Source organism: Pimephales promelas, chromosome 10, assembly GCF_988280905.1.
Source record: "Pimephales promelas chromosome 10, fPimPro1.hap1.1, whole genome shotgun sequence".
In the NCBI taxonomy this organism is placed as follows: Eukaryota; Metazoa; Chordata; class Actinopteri; order Cypriniformes; family Leuciscidae; genus Pimephales; species Pimephales promelas.
Window position 1 is genome coordinate 9,738,935 of NC_142778.1, and position 20,747 is coordinate 9,759,681.

At 38.4% G+C, this 20,747-nt stretch overlaps 1 protein-coding gene across 2 annotated transcripts in view; it reads left to right on the forward strand.

The window, feature by feature from the left end:
* hipk3b (homeodomain interacting protein kinase 3b) overlaps positions 1-20,747 on the forward strand; it is an 80,306-nt gene that overhangs the window by 11,238 nt on the left and 48,321 nt on the right. For both annotated transcript variants that reach the window (XM_039681652.2, XM_039681653.2), the window contains exon 2: positions 1,685-2,948. In XM_039681652.2, coding sequence (XP_039537586.2) covers positions 1,687-2,948 — 1,262 coding nt within the window. In that variant the 5' untranslated portion in view covers positions 1,685-1,686. The remainder of the gene's footprint in view (positions 1-1,684; positions 2,949-20,747) is intronic.

Genomic DNA, 20,747 nt, shown 5'->3' on the forward strand with positions numbered 1-20,747 from the left:
TACAGAACATAAAGAAGATTGAAATGCTGTTTCCCTCAGACCCATGGTGTTAAGATCCCCCAACACAAACACTAGACAATTAATAAAAAATAAAATATAAAATCACAATAAAAAAACATTCGGCACATAAATGTTTCAATAAATTATAAGTATAAAAGCAGCAAAATGTTTGCATGCGTGTGTGCATTCAAATGCAATCGGTAAGATCACTTATTATCCGGATAACTTATCTGGATACAGATCTCATTTTAATACCAGGTGTAAATGGGGTCTCTATATCTTCAGTTTCCAGCTCTGGTTCAGAGTCTGGCTCATATATGACACTAGGGCTGCAGCTATCGATTCTTTTTGTAATCGATTAATCTAGCACTTGATCGATCGATTAATCGAGTAATCGGATAATTTGTTTATGTGTGTTTTTAAGCAACCAAAACAAATAATGTATTATGAAAATGATAAGGTGTTTGGCTTAAAAAAAATTTTTAGGTATTTATTCCAACTCCAACATTTGGCTCCACAGTTAATTATTGCACTTTTACCCATTTAGTGTTTATAAGTGCCAGTGCCAACAATTATATTACAATACAGTTAAACCAATTTACTGTAAAACCTGTTACATGTAGCCCATAACATGTAAAATTTTGAATACAAACTTAAATAGTAAAGCCCATTTGGCCTTATTTTTGTCTTCTTAATACAACATTACAAAAAAAGGATTGCACCTTCTGCAAATTACCCACCTGGAAACAAAAATAAATTAATATAAAATATCAACCCAAACAGGTACACAAATGTATACAATTTATAAAAAAAAAATGGAAATAAAACAATTATAAATAAGAATCAGACTTTTTCAACTGTAATCTCAAGACAAACATCAGAGTGAGTGTGTGTGTCTCACAATATTTGTTCCTCCATCACGTCCTGGTGAATGTATGTTAAAATTTTTGTTGAGTGACTACATAAAAGTTTTAAGCATATGATATGATGAATTGCCGCAATTGGTCTGACTGGCGCATGAGAGAGACATGGGTGCACGCGGTCGCTTACCTCTCTGCCGTCGTGCGCGAGCCGCAGTTAGGAGCTCAACATCTTGCATGCGCGCTCGCACTAGATTTAGACTTGCTAATTAATATGCAGCGGTAAAACTAGTCGATCACGAGTGGCTCAACAGGTAGATCTATAGACAAACTCATCTTTCAGGCATTTGACCGAAGGGATTGACACTTCAGCGTGAGAAATCGAATTGCGCGAGTCTCACGCTGAATGCGTGAGAGTTGGCAGCCCTGCCAGGTATACTTTGCAGTCACATTGCATCTTGTTCTCTCCCTTTATAAACATATAATGATTCCAAACTTTAGACATTGTCTGCCATTTATGAAGTCAAATGTATCATGTGCTATGGTGTGCTTCCTGAACAACGGTCCGTGTGAAACAATCAGATCCCTGCATGCGCGTAAAGTGCGCGTCATAGGAATTTAACGAGGCTTCGAGGCAGATTTTTTGCCTCGAGGAATTTTTGTAATCGAGTAACTCGAGGAATCGTTTCAGCCCTAGTCTCACACATCCCTCCCACGGCATTCTAAAAACACGGCGCTCAAGTTAAAGCAGCAGAAATGCATTCTGTGTGAACCCAGTCCTAAAACTGTAGCATGATCTGTATCTGGTTTTCTTGTGTTCACAGGTATGGCCTCACAAGTCTTGGTCTACCCACCACATGTTTTTCAAACTCAGACAAGTGCCTTTTGTAGTGTGAAGAAACTCAAAGTCGAGCCCAGGAACTGTGTTTACCATGAGAGGGCCTACCCACAGACTTACTTGAATGGTAGAACCGTTGGCATTGCTTACCCGACAAAACTCACCGGTTCTCTGAAGACACAAGATTCTGTGATTGGCAGACACCACGGGCAGGATTTCCCATTGCAGACGGCTGCAGTACGCGGCGTGCGACGTCAGCATACAACCACAGCGACCCAGCAGCAAAAAGGGGGCATCTCCTCTCAGGAAAAAGGGCCAGAGCACAAGGACAAAGGAAGGGGTTGCAGCAGTGGAGCTACAGGGGCAGTTGGAAGGGGTAGGGGAGAGGGAAGCGGCAGTCAAGAAGGAAGTGGAGGACAGGGTGGAGGTGACGGTAAAGGTGGTGGAGGAGAGGACAAGGGTGAACAGAAAGACTGTGGAGGTTTTAACTTGCAAGACAGCTCCCACAGATGCGGGCTGAAACGTAAGAGTGGGGAGCTTGAGAACTTGGGCAGCGCCATGCAGATTGTAGAGGACCTGTCAATGTTACCTGCTATGTTGCAATCAAACGTGGGAAACCCACCGGTTGCTGTGCCAGCGGCGGCCGGTGGAGGGCCTTCAAAGCAAGGTGGAAATTCCAGAAATGGGGATGGAGACTACCAGTTGGTGCAGCATGAGTTGCTTTGCTCGTTGAAGAACACCTATGAGGTATTGGACTTCCTCGGCCGTGGTACTTTCGGCCAGGTTGTGAAATGCTGGAAACGAGGCACCAACGATATTGTGGCAGTGAAGATCCTGAAAAATCATCCATCATATGCACGACAGGGCCAGATTGAGGTGGGCATTCTGGCCCGTCTCAGCAGTGAGAATGCAGACGAGCATAATCTTGTGCGAGCTTTCGAGTGTTTCCAGCACCGCAGCCACACCTGCCTTGTGTTTGAGATGCTGGAGCAGAACCTGTACGACTTCCTCAAGCAAAACAAATTCAGCCCGCTACCTCTGAAGGTAATCCGTCCCATTCTTCAGCAGGTGGCCACGGCACTAAAAAAACTGAAGGCCATGGGACTGATTCACGCGGACCTAAAGCCTGAGAACATAATGCTGGTGGACCCTGTACGGCAGCCCTACCGAGTGAAAGTCATAGACTTTGGCTCAGCCAGTCATGTCTCCAAAGCAGTCTGCTCAACGTACCTCCAGTCACGGTACTACAGGTATGTACAAACAAAAGACTCAAATAGTCCTCAGCTTGAATTTATGATGGTTGCCTCACAATGGCCAATTAATTGCACTTATTGCATTAATATTTTGGTCACTATACTGAATGTTATGTGTCTTGTGTTTGGCGGAGTTGTTCTGTTTGGGCATTGATCTGTATTTTCTGTAAAAAAATATTTGTATTCTGAAGCACATCCTTCTTTCTCACCAATAGATCATTGAAAGCATTCTAAAATCTCTAGCTGTCTGTGTATGTTATACAACTGAAGTCCTTGTGGAATTGCCAGTCAGGAAACACCACTGATGTAAAACAATTTCCCTTGTGTTCTAAAGCTACGCTGACCCTGTAGAACTATTTGACCCCACAATGCAATAGGCAGAGACTAAACCATTCTTCTCACATCGCCATGGGAAAGGAAGTGATGTTTTTAAAGTAGGCTGGTTTGTACAATAGGATAAAAACAACTGGTAATAGCTAGATGTATTTTTTTCCTAGAGCCCTGTTGCATATGTAATCAAATAATACCTTTTGAATGCAAGGAACCTTTGTAAATATTGTCAACCTCAGTTTGAATGTTAAAATAATGGTAAAATTTGTTTATTTTTATTGTAAGATCATCATGCTCCATCTTGTTTCCTGACTGTATCAAAGGAAATGCCTTGAATGTCACATTGATGTACTGGCAAAATTAAAAACCATTTTTCAATAATTATTATAATAAAATAATAATAATATAACACAATAACAATTCATAAAAATAATTAATTTTGTCTAACTAAAACAAAATATTTGTAAATGCTTGTAGTGGATAAAAAATCTGCTATAATATTAAGTCAAGTCACCTTCATTTATAATGCGCTTTTAACAGATGGCTTTACAGGTATAATTGAAATTACCGTAACAGATTCTTTAGGCTTTACAACAGCATTAGGATGAAGTAATTGTCCAGCTAAAGTTATTTTTGATTGATTCACTACCGTTGCGAATATCATTAGTTATTAACTTAGGGGCCGCTTTGATGCGTTATTGATGTGAATCGAAATTATCCCAACAACGTGTTATCTGTAGAAGTAAAGGGAGCGTGGCCTTCACAGGGGAGAGACTAGTTGACTCTTCTGGACTGCGTTGCCGTCGTGTCCAGGCACTGGTCCTTTATCAGATCTGGATACAGTGGACTGCGGTAAAACCTCGGGATAAACAGAGAGACTAATATTAGTGCAGACACCATGCTTCTTATGATTTACCAAGTATATCAGGGTTTATGGGAAGTGTTCCCTATTCTGGCTGATCTAAACTATGCAGCCTAACATTGAATTATAGAAGTCTATTATGTGCTGTGTATGCTAGGCCAAAGAGATGTGTTATTAGTCTAGATTTGAACCGACAGACTGTGTCTGCATCCCAGACAATGTTAGGAAGATTGTTCCAAAGTTTTGGTGCTAAATAGGAAAGAATCTACCACCAGCAGTCGATTTTGATATTCTAGGTATTTTCAACTGACCGAAATTTTAAGGTCGCAATCGAAGTGAAGGACTATATTGCGTTAAGAGCTCACTCAAGTAATGGAGAGCTAAATCATTTAGTGCTATGTAAGTAATCAGCAATATTTCAAAATACATTTATTAGGTAACCAATGCAGTTTTGACAGAACTGGGCTAATATGGTCATACTTCCTGGTTCTGGTAAGAACTATAGCGGCTGCATTTTGGGTAATATATTTATTTATTTTGTTATGAGGAAACCTCCTGTCACAAACTTCAATCAATGTAAATTTTTGTCCTCCATTAGATCTGTTTGTTTCTTCACCTTATTTATTCGACTATCCTGCGCTTTAAATAAAGAACAAACGCTGGAACGTACATCTAGAGGTTTAAAGTATTGCTGCTGCTACTAGGAGTACATTCTGCAAGTAGTGTGAATTTATCATCTCAAAATTGAAACATTTTTGTGTAGAAGCATTCAGCACTACTGTTATGGCAGGGAAAACTTTTCATGTTTCTGATGAGCCATTCTCATTTTAATCAGTACACAGAAGCTAGTGCTTTGAGAATGCGCATTTGATTAGCTGTCGGTTCGGCCTGTGTCCTGCTTGATGACTGGTGTAATCGCATAGGTGTGGTTTACTAATGCACTCAAGCCTCTGCTATTGCCTGGCGGATTACATCTTAAATCACAATCTGTGAGGCAGTTTACTTCACCCCCACAGCTGACTACGACCAAGTGAATTGTGAATTTTACACTCCCACCTCCTTTTTAGTAACTTATGCTCTTATAAGTGTTATCTTTGAGTCAATATTAGAATGCCTAATGGAAATTGACTTAAACTGTATTCGCATCTGGAGACTAGTATAAAGCCACTGTATGATTGCATCACATTCTGCTATCTTGGTGTAGGTTGCCATCTTTGGAATCTTATTTTCAGCCATTTTTCCAAGTGTAAACATGCCATGCTTCTGGAAATCATGTCCATCTCAGATGTTTGATTAAACTCTCACACATTTGTGTGAGATTTCATGTGTACGTTTGTTCTTCATGCAGTTATTTGCTCCAAATTAATTTTACATTGTAACTTTTCCATGGAAATCAACAAAATATAGAGAAAATCACTCACTGCTCTTGACTGACTCATTTCAGTAGCTTTTAGAATCAATATATGTTTAATTCCTTTAGTAAAATCTATCTATATATATATATTTTTTCCATTCCCCCCACCCCAAGCCAAAAGTACTATATTTTATTGGTATCTGCTTATTGCAGTTAAATTAGGCCAAATATTTTATTTATGATCAGGGTTCCAATCATATTCCAAGTTGGCTACCAAATTAAGTAAACGCCCGTTCAGAAGTTATATTAGCCAAAACAAAAATATCAGGTGCAACTTAGATTTAAATCTATATGAAATCTGATTATGAATCATTGAATCAATTTTAGATTTATTTAATCACTGCAGATAACATTAAAATAAAATGGAAAACAAAATAAAAACAAAATTCTCTTTGACTTTTCTTAAAAGTGTACCAGTTTTTTATTTGATTTTTATTTGTTTTTTAAATCTAAATATAGCTCTAATACATTAGCTGAACTGTCTATTTTACACTTTATTTTCAACAAACCATAATATAGATGTCGTCAGATTTAAGGTGTACCGCAGAGCAAGTGCGTGGCAAACCATTAAAAATGAGAACTATTTGGATAGGATTATAAATATAATATAAACATGAAATTGCCAAAACACAAGTTCAATACATTTTCTCCACTCTCTAAACCCAAACCTGCTACCCATGTCACGTGAAAGTGATCCAATCTCACCCCCGGTTCTACTGCTCTAGGGAGAGTTCTCTCAAACTCACTGCGGGGGCTGCACTCTGGAAACTACTACCTAAAATTAGCTGATGGGAGGATGGCCAACACAGTTTGACTTCTATAGATGGTGAAGTTTGCTGGCAGTCAAAGTGAAAGGAGGCAGAGCAAAATACTAGTGATCACTTTAGCGCTCAGTCAAGGTCACTGTCTTCCAGCGTCAGCTGTTTTGTTGCTTTTAGAAGCGGGAATATAGATAGACAGGAATTTAAAAAGGGGGTTCCATCAATGTTCCATCAATCCCAGAAATTTAGTCCCAAAACTAAAAATGCAATCAGAATTTTTTATGATAATGGCAAGCAATTCAATTAAATTTAAATTATTAAAGGGGTGATGAACTGAGAAATCAAATTTTCCTTGAGCTTTTGACATCTAAGATGTCATCATATTATAAGAATATCCTGTTTAGTTTCAGAACTGAAAACATCCTTGTAAGTCCAATAAATGCTTTTATTGACGCCAGCCCCAGCAAACGACTCGCGTTTAAAAGTGGGGAACTATGACGTCAAAGAGGATAAAACACCACCCCCGCAGAAGAAGATCAACACCTATTTTAACACGGCCAGTTTAGCCCCGCCCACCGATTCTCGCATATCCAATAATGCATGCATGCTCGTGATGACAAACCGGATCGAGCTACCGAGCAATACAAAATATTGTGCAATGCCGTACGCAAAGGTCTAATGGAAATAAAATCGCCATAAATCTTCTTTTTTTTTTTTTTTTGGTTCGTTCCAGTGGTCAGAAATTTATGTATCATTCAGAGTCCAGAGGGAAAAATTCTCCCTACTTCAGATTCCTTTTAGTGTGAACATCCATACACAGCACAAAAATACATGAATTCGAAGTACAGGCGGAGATGGCAATGTTACCTAGCTACTTACTATGACAAGACCCCTGTTCCAAGATGGCGGCGGTGTTGACGCATGCTTAGAACCCCAAAACGGTATCTGGTGTATATATCTATTGGCGCTTTTCCACTGCATAGTACGGTACGGTTCGGCCCAGTACGCTTTCGACTCGGCGCGGAACAGTTCGGCTCGCTTTGCGTTTCCACTGCAGTAGTACCCCTTCAAAGTGTGTGGGACTGATCGTTATTTGCGCGCGCCACTACTGCCATGACATCATCTTAAAAGCGACACATTTTCAAACCCACAACACAGGAACAATGGAGACTATCGAGGGGATGGTGTTCCTGATTCTCGGTATGTGGTTGTTTTTAACTGCTAGACGGAAAAATGTGTTTAAAATGAGGCTGATGGCAGCAAAACAAAAATACTGATAAAAAAGTGTCTCGTGTCGCAAATCCAATGACGCTAGTAGTGACGCTGGTAGTGACGATTCTGTCTGACCAATCAGTGATCTGCAGTGTTTCACGTCACATTTTAGTACCGGTACGGTACGCTTGGAACCTCAACAGACCAGGTACCATTTAAAGCGACCTGAAGCGAACCGTACTGTACCGTACCATGCAGTGGAAAAGCACCACAAGTGAGCCGTACCGAACCGTACCGTACTAAGCAGTGGAAAAGTGCCATATGGTCCGTGTGACTTATAATTTGGATATGCCACGTTAACCCCCTGGGGACCAAAAACGCGTCTCCGCATTTTGATCGTTTTTTTACATAGCTGCAACATAGACTTAAAATACTCTGTCATTAATGGTCATTTAAATAAAATCAATACATGATTATAAACTATAGTGGGTCTTTTTTTTGTGTACACTCTTATTAACATCAAAACCTTGTGTTTTTGTAAAATAAACAGGGTGCGCTTTGAGTTCACTCTGTCTCCGCAAAAATCTTTCTGAAATGCGTCCGAAAAATGAACTGTAACTCATTAAATACTTGTCACAGAGGCGCGAAAGATTTCTCTTTATGAAGCTGAAATTCTCTTCTTTTAAATGAAGTAATTTATTTAAAAAGCAACTATTCTCAGTTGATGTAATCTGTATGAAAAGAGAGATATATTTTTCTTTTCACCTAATTATAGCATATGACATGTTAATGTGACCCCGCCCACTGAGAGTGTACGTTATTCAAACGCTAATGTTAAGGCAAGCCATGAAAACGCCTATATCAGCTCGATAAAACATCTAGTTTATCACAAATCTAACCTTTACCTCGTGTTGCTGTGCTGTGAGGAATAATACCGTCATAATAATCTTGGCAAAGTTACCTCAGTTACCTGTTTCATTTCGAGGAGGAGCACTTTTGCTCCTACATTAGTAACACTATATAGACTACTAAGATTTGTTCTATACCTATTTGTAAAACCAAAAAGACTTTAAATATGAATCGGGTGTGTGAACGAACGCACAGATGCATAGCCTACTGTTACAGATGAAATGGATTATAAAGTTTTTACTATAAAATAGACATCAAATAAGCTTTAGTTTCTGCGCATATGTTAATAGTATGTTTCGTCTAAAATAAACTAATCAACTGTTGTACAATGCAAGCTAATGCAATGCACATATCAAAATAACGAATCCTTATCTTTGAAATATGTATGATAAACCGTTAGGGATGCTTTAAAAATAAATAAATTGAGAAGCTTAATTATATCAAGTGCTGTGAGAAAAGGCTATAAATCTCCACCTCCAACATCCTCACACACGCAACATAACCTACTAGCCGAGACTACTTCTTTAAGTACAGATGTGATGTAATGACTCAAGAACATGCTTGACCACTGGAATAAAAAAATAAAAAAAAACATTATTATAAGCTTACCGTTTTGAATTGAGCTGAGGCAAGGAGATAGTTTTGAACACTGGCTGGTTATGTAATTCTCATGTATTTTGGATAATTTTTAACTCAGATTGTTGCTTTAAGTGATGAAAAAGAACTTCTGGAGCCAGTGTATGAGAAATGGGTTCTTCTCATTTTTTTCCCCATGATAATTTGGCATGAATAGCCATTGACTTTATCTCTTTGACCATGTTCTGTTTGAGTTGGAAACTTTAGCCTACCTCATTAATCATTTATCTGCTAACGTTGGCAACATGGCAAACAAGGGCAATCAAATTTGTCCCGTAAGATGAACTAAGTAAATTGTCTTATAAATTTAATAATAGTGGGGGGAAATAATCTATTTCATCTTGGGTATTCTCCTTTATTCTGACATCATCTGCTCTCCTCTTTGAGCTTATAGGTGAAGTAGTACTTGCAAGTTATTGGGTGTTTAGGCTATAAACAACTGAAATGACTGTTTATAAAACATATTTTTTTTACATTCTGTACATTGATCCTCTATTCCTAGTCTGCACCGATTTATGCATATTGATTGCGACTCTTTGATGCCCGCAAATTAGTTAAAATCTCCTGGAATCTAGAGTGAGCGAGCAAGAGCATGCATCCGAGACCAAAAAAAGACTGTGCTCCGAACTGTATAGCGCGCGCACGGTAGAGAGTGAGAGACCTTGCATGTGTGCTTCATGAAGCGCATTTAAGCCTGATTGGCCTGTTTCGGCTTTAAAAAATAAAAAATAAATAAAAATTGAGAAACAAACCGTGACCTTAGAATTGAAAATTTAATCGAATCGAGGATTTGGAGAATCGTGACGCCCCCAGTAATAATAATGTTGTTTGTTTTACCGTGTTAGTTTAAGCCCGAGTCGGATTCTGAAAATGCGGATGATCAAGCCGATCGATCGCAACTAACTTTGCAAGCACGACTTAAGCAGAACGTTTTTGATCAAGGCTTTTTAGGCAGGTCTAAATCAGTGTTCTCTGTTACCCCTTTTCCACTAAAGCATTTTGATAGCCGGTTCGGAGCCGATGCCTACTCGTGAACCAGTTCTTTGTGTTTCGACAGCCAAAGAACCGATTCTCGGCCAGGAAAATTGGTTCCGAAGCGGCACCAACTCTTTGCTGTTGCTGTAACTGATAGCCGGTTCGGAGCCGATGCCTACTAGTGAACCAGTTCTTTGTGTTTCGACAGCCAAAGAACCGGTTCTTGGCCAGGAAAATTGGTTCCGAAGCGGCACCAACTCTTTGCTGTTGCTGTATCTGATAGCCAGTTCGGAGCCGGTGCCTACTCGTGAATCAGTTCTTTGTGTTTCGACAGCCAAAGAACCGGTTCTTGGCCAGGAAAATTGGTTCCAAAGCGGCACCAACTCTTTGCGGTTGCTGTAACTGATAGCCGGTTCGGAGCCGGTGCCTACTCGTGAACCAGTTCTTTGTGTTTCGACAGCCAAAGAACCGGTTCTTGGCCAGGAAAATTGGTTCCGAAGCGGCACCAACTCTTTCCTGTTGCTGTAACTGATAGCCGGTTCGGAGCCGGTGCCTACTCGTGAATCAGTTCTTTGTGTTTCGACAGCCAAAGAACCGGTTCTTGGCCAGGAAAATTGGTTCCAAAGCGGCACCAACTCTTTGCGGTTGCTGTAACTGATAGCCGGTTCGGAGCCGGTGCCTACTCGTGAACCAGTTCTTTGTGTTTCGACAGCCAAAGAACCGGTTCTTGGCCAGGAAAATTGGTTCCGAAGCGGCACCAACTCTTTGCTGTTGCTGTAACTGATAGCCGGTTCGGAGCCGGTGCCTACTCGTGAACCAGTTCTTTGTGTTTCGACAGCCAAAGAATCGATTCTCGGCCAGGAAAATTGGTTCCAAAGCGGCACCAACTCTTTCCTGTTGCTGTAACTGATAGCCGGTTCGGAGCCGGTGCCTACTCGTGAACCAGTTCTTTGTGTTTCGACAGCCAAAGAACCGGTTCTTGGCCAGGAAAATTGGTTCCAAAGCGGCACCAACTCTTTCCTGTTGCTGTAACTGATAGCCGGTTCGGAGCCGGTGCCTACTCGTGAACCAGTTCTTTGTGTTTCGACAGCCAAAGAATCGATTCTCGGCCAGGAAAATTGGTTCCGAAGCGGCACCAACTCTTTGCTGTTGCTGTAACTGATAGCCGGTTCGGAGCCGGTGCCTACTTGTGAACCAGTTCTTTGTGTTTTGACAGCCAAAGAACCGGTTCTTGGCCAGGAAAATTGGTTCCGAAGTGGCACCAACTCTTTGCTGTTGCTGTAACTGATAGCTGGTTTGGAGCCGGTGCCTACTCGTGAACCAGTTCTTTGTGTTTCGACAGCCAAAGAATCGATTCTCGGCCAGGAAAATTGGTTCCGAAGCGGCACCAACTCTTTGCTGTTGCAGTAACTCCAATTTAACATTCGTAAGTAAAATCCTTGACAAGATTGTTGCTTCGCAATTACAATCTTATTTGGATATAAATGGTCTTTCTTTTTGAACCTTTTCAGTCAGGTTTTCACCCATCTCACAGCACTGAAACTGCTCTTCTACGTGTGGTTAACGACATTCTTCTGTCTATCGATTCGGGTTGATAAACATCTTGATGCTCCTTGATCTAAACGCTGCTTTTGACAAAGTCTGCCACGAATGTCTTATTTCTTGGCTTTCTAATTTCCGCATCACTGGTTCTGCTCTTTCCCGGCTCATTTCCGATATCAGCCACAGAAAGTATTATATCAGCATACAGGGTCATAGTTCTGCCACTGCTTCACTTACACAGGGTTCAGTCCTAAGGTTCAGTCCTTGTTCATCCAGTATTGGTCCACTATTGTTCATCATCTGCATGCATCCACTTGGTAACATCATACACAGACATGGACTTCAATTCCATTGCTATGCTGATGACATTCAAATTTAACTCACCACCAGCTCTGATGGGCCATCCCTGCCTGACTTACTCACTGCATGTATCAAGGACATTACACACTGTATGTCCCTTAATTTCCTCAAATTAAATGATACAAAAACTGAGATATTAGTGATCGGCTTTGCTGCCTCTAAAGGATGGACTAGTCCTTTTATATTGATCTAGTTCATGGTAAGCCTTCATTTGTTGATGAGCAACTTTGGCGTCTTATTTAACTCAACTCTATCTTCTCTTGTCAAAAACTCTTTCTTTCATCTTCGCAATATTGCTCGTTTACGATCTTCTCTCAATTTAGCTGACGCTGAAGCCTTAATTCATGCTCTAATCAGATCACGGAGCATTATTGCAATGCTTTATTTCTTAGTCTTCCCAAAAGAAGTATTGCATGATTACTGTGCTTTCAAAACTCAACAGCAAGAGTTCTGACCTCCACCAGGCGTTCTGCTCGCATTACTCCTTTACTTCATGACCTCCAGTGGCTATCCGGGGCATCACTTATCCACTTCTAGGTTTTGCTTCTAACGTTTAAGGCTTTAAATGGTCTTGCACCCCCATATTTGTCTTATATACTTTACACCTAACCCCCTGCACGGTCTCTCAGATCAGCTGAACTTGGTTTATTGTCCATCCCTTGTTTCTGGTTGTGTACAGTAGGTGGAAGGTCATTTAGTGTCAATGCTCCAAAATCATGGAATTCATTACCCCTTACACTTCAAAATATCTCATATGTGGCTACATTCAAAACTCAGTTAAAAAGATTTTAACATGTATTTTGTTTAATGTGACTAAAGTTGTCTTTTCACTCAGCTAATCTTGTTTGACTTCTACCAACTCAACAGGGAACAGTAACAGTTTTCAACATATTTTTAGACTTACAGTATCCTTTAATTCAGCATAATGAAAGTAAACCACAGATGTTAGGGTTTTATGGGAATCCCTCTCACAAGGTCACAGAGTTAAGAATTCACCCCCTCCTTTTGGGATCAGATTCTGTATTAGTCTTTGTTTTGTTGCACTTCCCGGAACTAGTATGTGACTCAGAAAAATACTGCTTATCTTCTTCCACCATGGTAGCTGTGAGCTAGAATAAGGACATAAAGTGGGTGAATTAATGGATTAAGGTTTTTATACAGTTTTAGGCCTTTTGTTTTCCAAACTCATAGGGTGTTTTGATGACAGTAAAATATTACTGCAAAATGTTAGTTAGGCCCAGGCTAAATCTTAGTGATGCACCATGACTTCAGATTACAGTCCTGTAATGAAAGGGTATTCTGCCTGTTTGCTTGATCTGGGCAGCAATGTTCCCTCTAATTTTTTTTTTTTTGTCTTGCTGAGCAAAACTTTTTTTCTATTGGATGGACATGTTTCGCCACCTGACCAAAAATATTCTTTATACCTCCTGTACAGCATATGTAGAAACACAATGGTTTCAATATTCAGTTGTAACTTTTAACTTGAATGTGCCATTTTTTTTTTGACCCTTAATGTAACTTATTGGTATTAAATCATATTTTTGGAAAAAACAAGCAGTTCATTAAAAAGTCACAAAATGAAGCACATTTTTAGGTTACCTGATATTTTTTTACAGTGCTGTTAACTGTACAGTCTTTACCAAGAAATTCTATAAAAAATAATTTACAAAATCTTCTGGAGGACCGTTCAATTCTTTACAATAATAGAATATAGTATGAAAGAAAAGTAAGCTGTTACACCAAGATGGTTTGGGAAGACCATAAAGTGTTTTTGTACAGTCAATAAGTTGTGTTTATTGCTTATGAATTTCCAATATTTTCAAACTTTTTAATGGCAATGAGCCCTAAAAAATACCCTAGTGAGATTCTTTATTTAGCCTCATAATATAATAAAATAAAGGCCTAATATTACCTAAACAATACCTTTGTGAGATTCTTTATTTACTCTTCTAATATAATAAAATATAGGCCTAATGTAATATAATATAAAATAAAAATATTAATATTAATAAATATTATTAATAATATAAAAAATAATATAAAATTTGCAGCACACACTATAGTTTAGATCATCGACTGTTTACATGTGTTTGAGGTTGATGGCAAACCAACCTTCCAGAGCCTGAGTCTAGCCCTGGCAGCATCGCAGGGAAACATATTCAACGCACTTGGACTTTTGCACCACGAAAACAAACACTTACGTCCCATGATTGCCTCTGTCATCCACTACGCGATCACAGTTTGACATGTCTGTCGTTGGAAAGATCCACGTGGTGTCATGAATAATTAAGAGACAGTGTCTTCTCATAGGATATGAATACTCGGTCTCATTAATAATTTTGAGACACCGATGACAGTGCACCGCTACGTCACAGCGTGTGATGTGGACACAATGAAGATTTTAAATCCCAGAAGACTAAATAAGCTGAAAAAAACCCCTAAAATTTAACCATTTTAACCCTACTATTAAATCTAACAGATGCTAACATTGTCTTTAATGGTGTTCAACACGCATACCTCTGTTAAAATCTCAGAAAATTTGGTTTGGGGTTTCATTACCCTTTAAAATGCAACTTCGACGGCTAATGATACAAGTGACCAGCTGGATATGAACTAATTCAAATAGATTGCAACATTCACAATTTGGCCCAGGTTTCCGTTTGTTTTTGTCACATTGTTTCATCCGCTCGAGGTACTAATGTTAGAGTCCTCAAAGCCTAGTCAGCAAATTAATTAATGATATGGCAATATGTACTTTAGTGATCCAATGTATTGCTTGGCCTCTTTCTGATGAAATGGTGTCTATGTTGAGCCATGCTGGAACATGAAGGGTATGTTTGTCTTGGATCTGCTCAGAATGCAGTAAATCTGGCTTTGGTTTGAGTTTGAAGAAGATGCTCCGGTTCTTTTTTGTTTCGTTTTTGTTTGCTGCTTTGTTTGGTTTTCTTAATCTTCGTATAAAGATCTACCTGCTTTTTTCTGGAAACTTTACCATAATACTCTGGAGGGAGTCTAGTTTAGTGTCCTATACACTTCCACGTGACAGAGTACCTGGGTATTTCCTTCGGTCTCTGCGGATTACTTTCCCGGCAGGGCTGCCATCTAGTTTCAACCTGTCTCTGAGACTTACTGTATTATTATCAACCGATAGCCTAGGTTTCACATTGCATTTGTGTAAACAAAACATTTTCAACCTCCTAAGAATTGTATGGTGTCTGTCTCACTGCGATAATGGTTATTAGGTTGATCTTTATAGAACTTTGAACATGACAATCTGTGCGTTTTGTTTCTTTAAGGTCTTTATTATCCTCGGGTACCACACCTCCTTTTTCCTCTAAAAATATATTGTTGTAGCTTTGTGGAAAACTAGTCTACTCTTATGATGTTTTCATTTGAAAGAGCTTCTGTGGTTGCTGGTTACTGTCAGCCTGAGCCTTGGTGACATTGATAGATTTATTTTTGTTTGCATTCATCTGAAAGCTCTCTACAAAGAGAAAACTTAACATTAGTATGATCATGGACATTTCCTTAAAGTTTATACACCCACACAAGGTCCATGCCACCTAGCTACTTATAATGGATCATGTTGAAGTAACGCATGGGCGTCTGTTTTCACAGATTGCACGTTAAGACCTCAAAATACCAGTGGTGGAATGTAACGAAGTACAAATACTTTGTTACTTTACTTAAGTACATTTTTCACGTATCTTTACTTTACTTAAGTACAATAAATAGTGCATACTTTTTACTTTTACTTCGTTACATTTTGCAGCAATTATTCTACTTTCTACTCCACTACATTTCTACAACTTCTGTTACATTTTCGTTACATTTTCTGATCAGTTTTCCCCCTGCCAAAACGTAATCTGACCGTCCGTTCGTTGCACGTTTGTCTCACCAGTGACGTTTGGTTGCCATAGATACAGTATATCAACCCGGTCACACTAAATGCTTCTCACACGCAGTGTGTTTATCGTGCAACTCATACGCGAAAATTTGTTTTTACGTGCATAGGAAACACACCGTGTGTAATATATGTTTGGTTTGGTTAGGATTATGGCAAGCCAAGAGGTTCAGAATTACACCATAAATTAATCTCGTTTACTGCCAAACATAGTTATTAACATATAGTAAGGATAAGCATGATGTGTATATTGCCTAATTGCAAGCTTGTTTCAGAAATGGTGACATTTTTTTCCATCATTATTGAACATCATTATAGGAGTAGGCTATTAGGTTGAATGAGTTAGAATTAAATGTTTAATTAATCATTAGAAAATAGACATTAAGATAATAAATTGTTATGCAAGTACTTCTACTTTTAATACTTAAAGTACATTTAAAATAAAGTACTTTTTACTTAAGTATGGTTGTCATTGTGTTACTTCTACTTTTACTAAAGTAAATATTTATCTGGGTATTTGTACTTTTACTTAAGTACTGAGATTCAGTACTTCCTCCACCACTGCAAAATACTGAGTTTCACAATCATGCGAGAGGGCCGAAACAAGTGAGACCAATGATTGACCTGTTTACAAACCAATGATTTTGCAAAGAAAAGGTTATATAAGGTTCATTTTACGGTTCACTTTTGAAGTGTTAGTTCTGACAAAAATGCAAATTGCAAGTTTTCCATATTTTCCGCTGAACAGACTCCATGGACTTTGAGTCTTATTATTACTCATTTATTACTTTGACTTTGGTTTTCATTACCAGACTTTGGTAAATATTCTGGGAACAGGCCCACAGGTGCTGTATAGCTACTGTATGATAGGGTAGGAGCATGTTCCCTTGCGTGTCTCACTGTTGGGTTTGTGGAAAGTAATCCTGTGAGGCAAGAGGATATTTTGAATGCCAATACAAAAATAGTTGGGCACTGATGGCATCATATTGGCCATACTATGCATGGAGCTGATTTTAGATCCAGCATCTAGTTTGAGCTTTCTCTCTCATGACACAAATGTTCTTCATTTTATCTAATGTTATTTCTGGTTTAAAAAATGTAGCTGTTGTTAATTTAATAATTTATCACATTTGTTTGTATTTTAAAACGTTCCATGATTAATATTTTTTACTGCTTCTTTATAGTCTGATTGGTTGGCTGAGACAGCAGTTAGACATTTGTATGTGGACACAATGTGTGTGTTCATTTAAACTGCAATGTGTGGCCAATGACTAGGGCTGGGTATTGAGACAAATTTCACAATTCGATTCGATTTCGATTCACAAGCATTCGATTCGATTTCGATTACGATTCGATTCAATATCGATTATTTTGGATATCAGTAACAACAAATGGCAATTTTTCTCAAGGGAATCAAATCCCTTTAATGCTGTAAACTATGGTCTATATATGAAGAGTTCAGATGCAAAAGCCTCTAAATGCCATTTGAAATTTTCTTCTTTAATGATGATTTTTATCAAGCTTGTATATTCAAGTTCAGTAATTTCACTTAAATAACAATTAATAGGTAATTATCATTGCCATTTAAGTGAAATTACTGAACTTAAATATACAAGTTTGATAAAAATTATCATTAAAGAAGAAAATTTCAAATGGCATTTAGAGGCTTTTGCATCTGAACTCTTCATATATATTGTCTAGTTGTAGCCTACTAGGCTTCATTAGCCTAATATGAAGGTAATAATTAACTGTTTTGTAGCTATACAAACACTTAAATTACACTTATTTATTTTTATAATAAGAAGATTGTATGAAATATAAACATTTAAATGGTGGCTGTCATAAAAACTTGCCAGATTTATTCAAATATGCATTAAATATTGAAGAACACTAACGAGTGTGGACTACGAGTTTATGTGGAGGTAAATATGACGATACATTGATTACAAGCTGTTTAATTGACGTCTTTCCACGGTTAAAACGCAGATTGAGCGAATTAATGTGACATGATAGGGATTTGTAGTTGTTTTTGTATCTTTTGACACACTTTCAGATGCTCATTCATGTTTATTTGGCGCTGTAACTGGTATTATTAAGCCGGAAGAGAGATCAGCGCTGCTGCTTCTCTGGAGCTGCGCCAGAGCGATCTCACGCCACAGCGCCAAAACGGCAAAACACAATTTATGTTTCTGAATTTCTAAAGAAAATGGACGTAATTTGAAAATTGAGCCTTTGTTTCATACCAATAGTAACAAAGGACAAAGATTATTGCGATTTGTTGGATGCGCACAGCCGCGATACAATGTCTCATTCATTCAAATGAAACAGGATGACTAATCGATTCTTGATATTCATTTAAGAATCGATATCGGTTTGTAAAAATGAGAATCGATTAATATCGAGAAATCGATATTTATTACCCAGCCCTACCAATGACGAATAATGATTTTTTTTTCAGTAAATTATAATTATTAGGCTATATTTTATTTTTAACCGCTTCCTCATCCTTGAAAAACACTGACACTGCTTGAAAGAGCTTGGAAAGTGCTGTACGAACCCTGTGTCTAGCTTTTCCCAGGATTCTTACTGTTGTTGTTCATTTGAACCTGCAACTTTCAAGACTTTTTTTTTTTTCAGACACGATAAAAATCTGATAAAATCAGATCAAAATCTGTATCCCGGTGCTTGCACACACAGTTGAGTTGAACAGCAGTACGCGAGACAAAGCGTAACGTAGAAAAAGAAATAAACCCGGGCCTTAATTTTATGGCTCTCCTTTGACTATATTCTCTTTCCTCACAACAACTTATTTTCATTAAATCTTTAAGTGAAGGGTTGTGAGATCACAAAAGTCAACCACAACCATGTATTGTGCCCTCCAAAAATACACGTTTTCATTACTGTATGCAGATATTTTCCACTACCGTGATTTAGTGCAGCCCCTCAGAGACAGATCAGATATATGGATGGAGATGGCGTTAATAGATTGACTCTCACCTGTTTATGAGGGAGAGACGATATATGAGAACTGCAGTGGATCATCACCCTGCGGCTGGTGGAGTTTGAGCTGCTTTATGCATGGAGACGTCGGGAAGCTCTCTGAATTTTTTTTTCATTTGATGTAAGGATCTTATAGTAGGAGGCTTAATGCAGTTTTTTTTTTTTTTTTTAACTGAGTGTTATGCATTTCTAACATTGATGCACATTAGTCCCCACATACAGTAAAATTATAGCTCGGGATGAATCTTACAATGCGTTCTCCCTTTTTTATTCAAACTTTAGTTGGATGCCATGCTACAAAGGCCGCCACGTTTCTAGGCAGCATCCAAACTGAAATTGATCCTCATGAATGAACGTGTTGAAACTGTTCTAGGTCAGTTAATGGTAGTGTTGGGCGATATGCTCCATTTTCATATCGTCCTATCGTCAGCCTGTGAGATCGGCGATACACGATATTATCGTGAGGGGGCGGGGCTAACTTATTTGATTATTAACTTGATTATTGAGCCTACTCATTAATTTGCTTGTTTTATTAGCCTACTTCGTTTTATATACGAGAATCTTTTTTCTATTTTGCTAGCAAAGGTGGAGTGTTTATTAATAGGATCAGGTTATTTCCTGGTATAGTGAAGTAAAAAAAAGAGATCCTAATCCTTTTGTTTGTCAACGGGAAATTTACGGACACATTAGCCTATCCTCATGCCGTTACATGCAGCATTTTGACTAGGGTCTATTTCTGCACGAGATGAAAACACGTTTTAATAATTTCTTGGGTCAGAAAAAGTCGGAGTTTGCGATATGTGCCCCCCTACCAGTGCGCTCTCTGCGCACTTCACATGCGCACAGTAAGCACGAAGTACGCGGGTTAATGTGTTTTAAATGCCGATAGAAGAGCAAGGGCCAAACGTCTAGCTGAGTCGATCGGTTTATACTTATACTTATGACTTGACTCTGATAAAGGAAACGTTTACATGACCACATGCATTGTCAAGTTTATTCAACATAATCAGGTTAAGAACGTCGTCGCATGTAAACGCGCTCAATCTCTGAAAGTGAAAGTAAAAACGGACTGCTTTCGGCATCTGCATTAACGCCGCGTTCCCTCAGAGACGACGATGATAACGGTAACTATAATACTATTTTAGTGATATTATTATTAATACTATTTAGTAATTGTATTGTTTTTAGTGTTAGTGTCATTAAACGTTTTGTTAATGTGTTACGGAAACTAATACTGACGAACAACGATGCCGTTTTCATCTTGGATCTGTAGGAAATTGAATTTTGCGTCTGTTAAAACGAGCACACTTGATAATTTGTGAATGGATCGCCTTGCAATTAAATTTTGATGTGGTATGTTTTTTAGTCTGTTTTAAAAACATTCTCTTAGAGGAGTCCTCATTAGTGCGTGTGTTGTTGCAATTGTTATGAGATGATGTCGTTGTAAATTTAGGCAAGGCAAATTAATTGTAGTTCCTAATATTCATTTAATAACAATACTAGCTTTATAATAATAATAATAATAGGCCTAATAATAATAATTTAATACATTATGGTAAAACGAGCCAATTATCGTATTGATATCGTCAAAGGCATCTGCCATCGGCGATATGTCAGACTATCGTCGATACACGATACTATCGTCTATCGGCACAACCCTAGTTAATGGGTACTGATTCACACCACACAAGTGGAAAAACTAAAACTACTTTTTTTTTAATTTTTTTTTTACATGTATACCTATACAGTGCATGTGAAATTTCATTATCAGTAAAGATGGTGTACTATGCCTGCACAGTCCGAATTCTCTAATGTCTCTGAGCTGATTGTCCAGATTATGCACAAGTTAGTTTGTTCACAAGCAAATCTCAACAGTGCAAGCTTTTTGCTT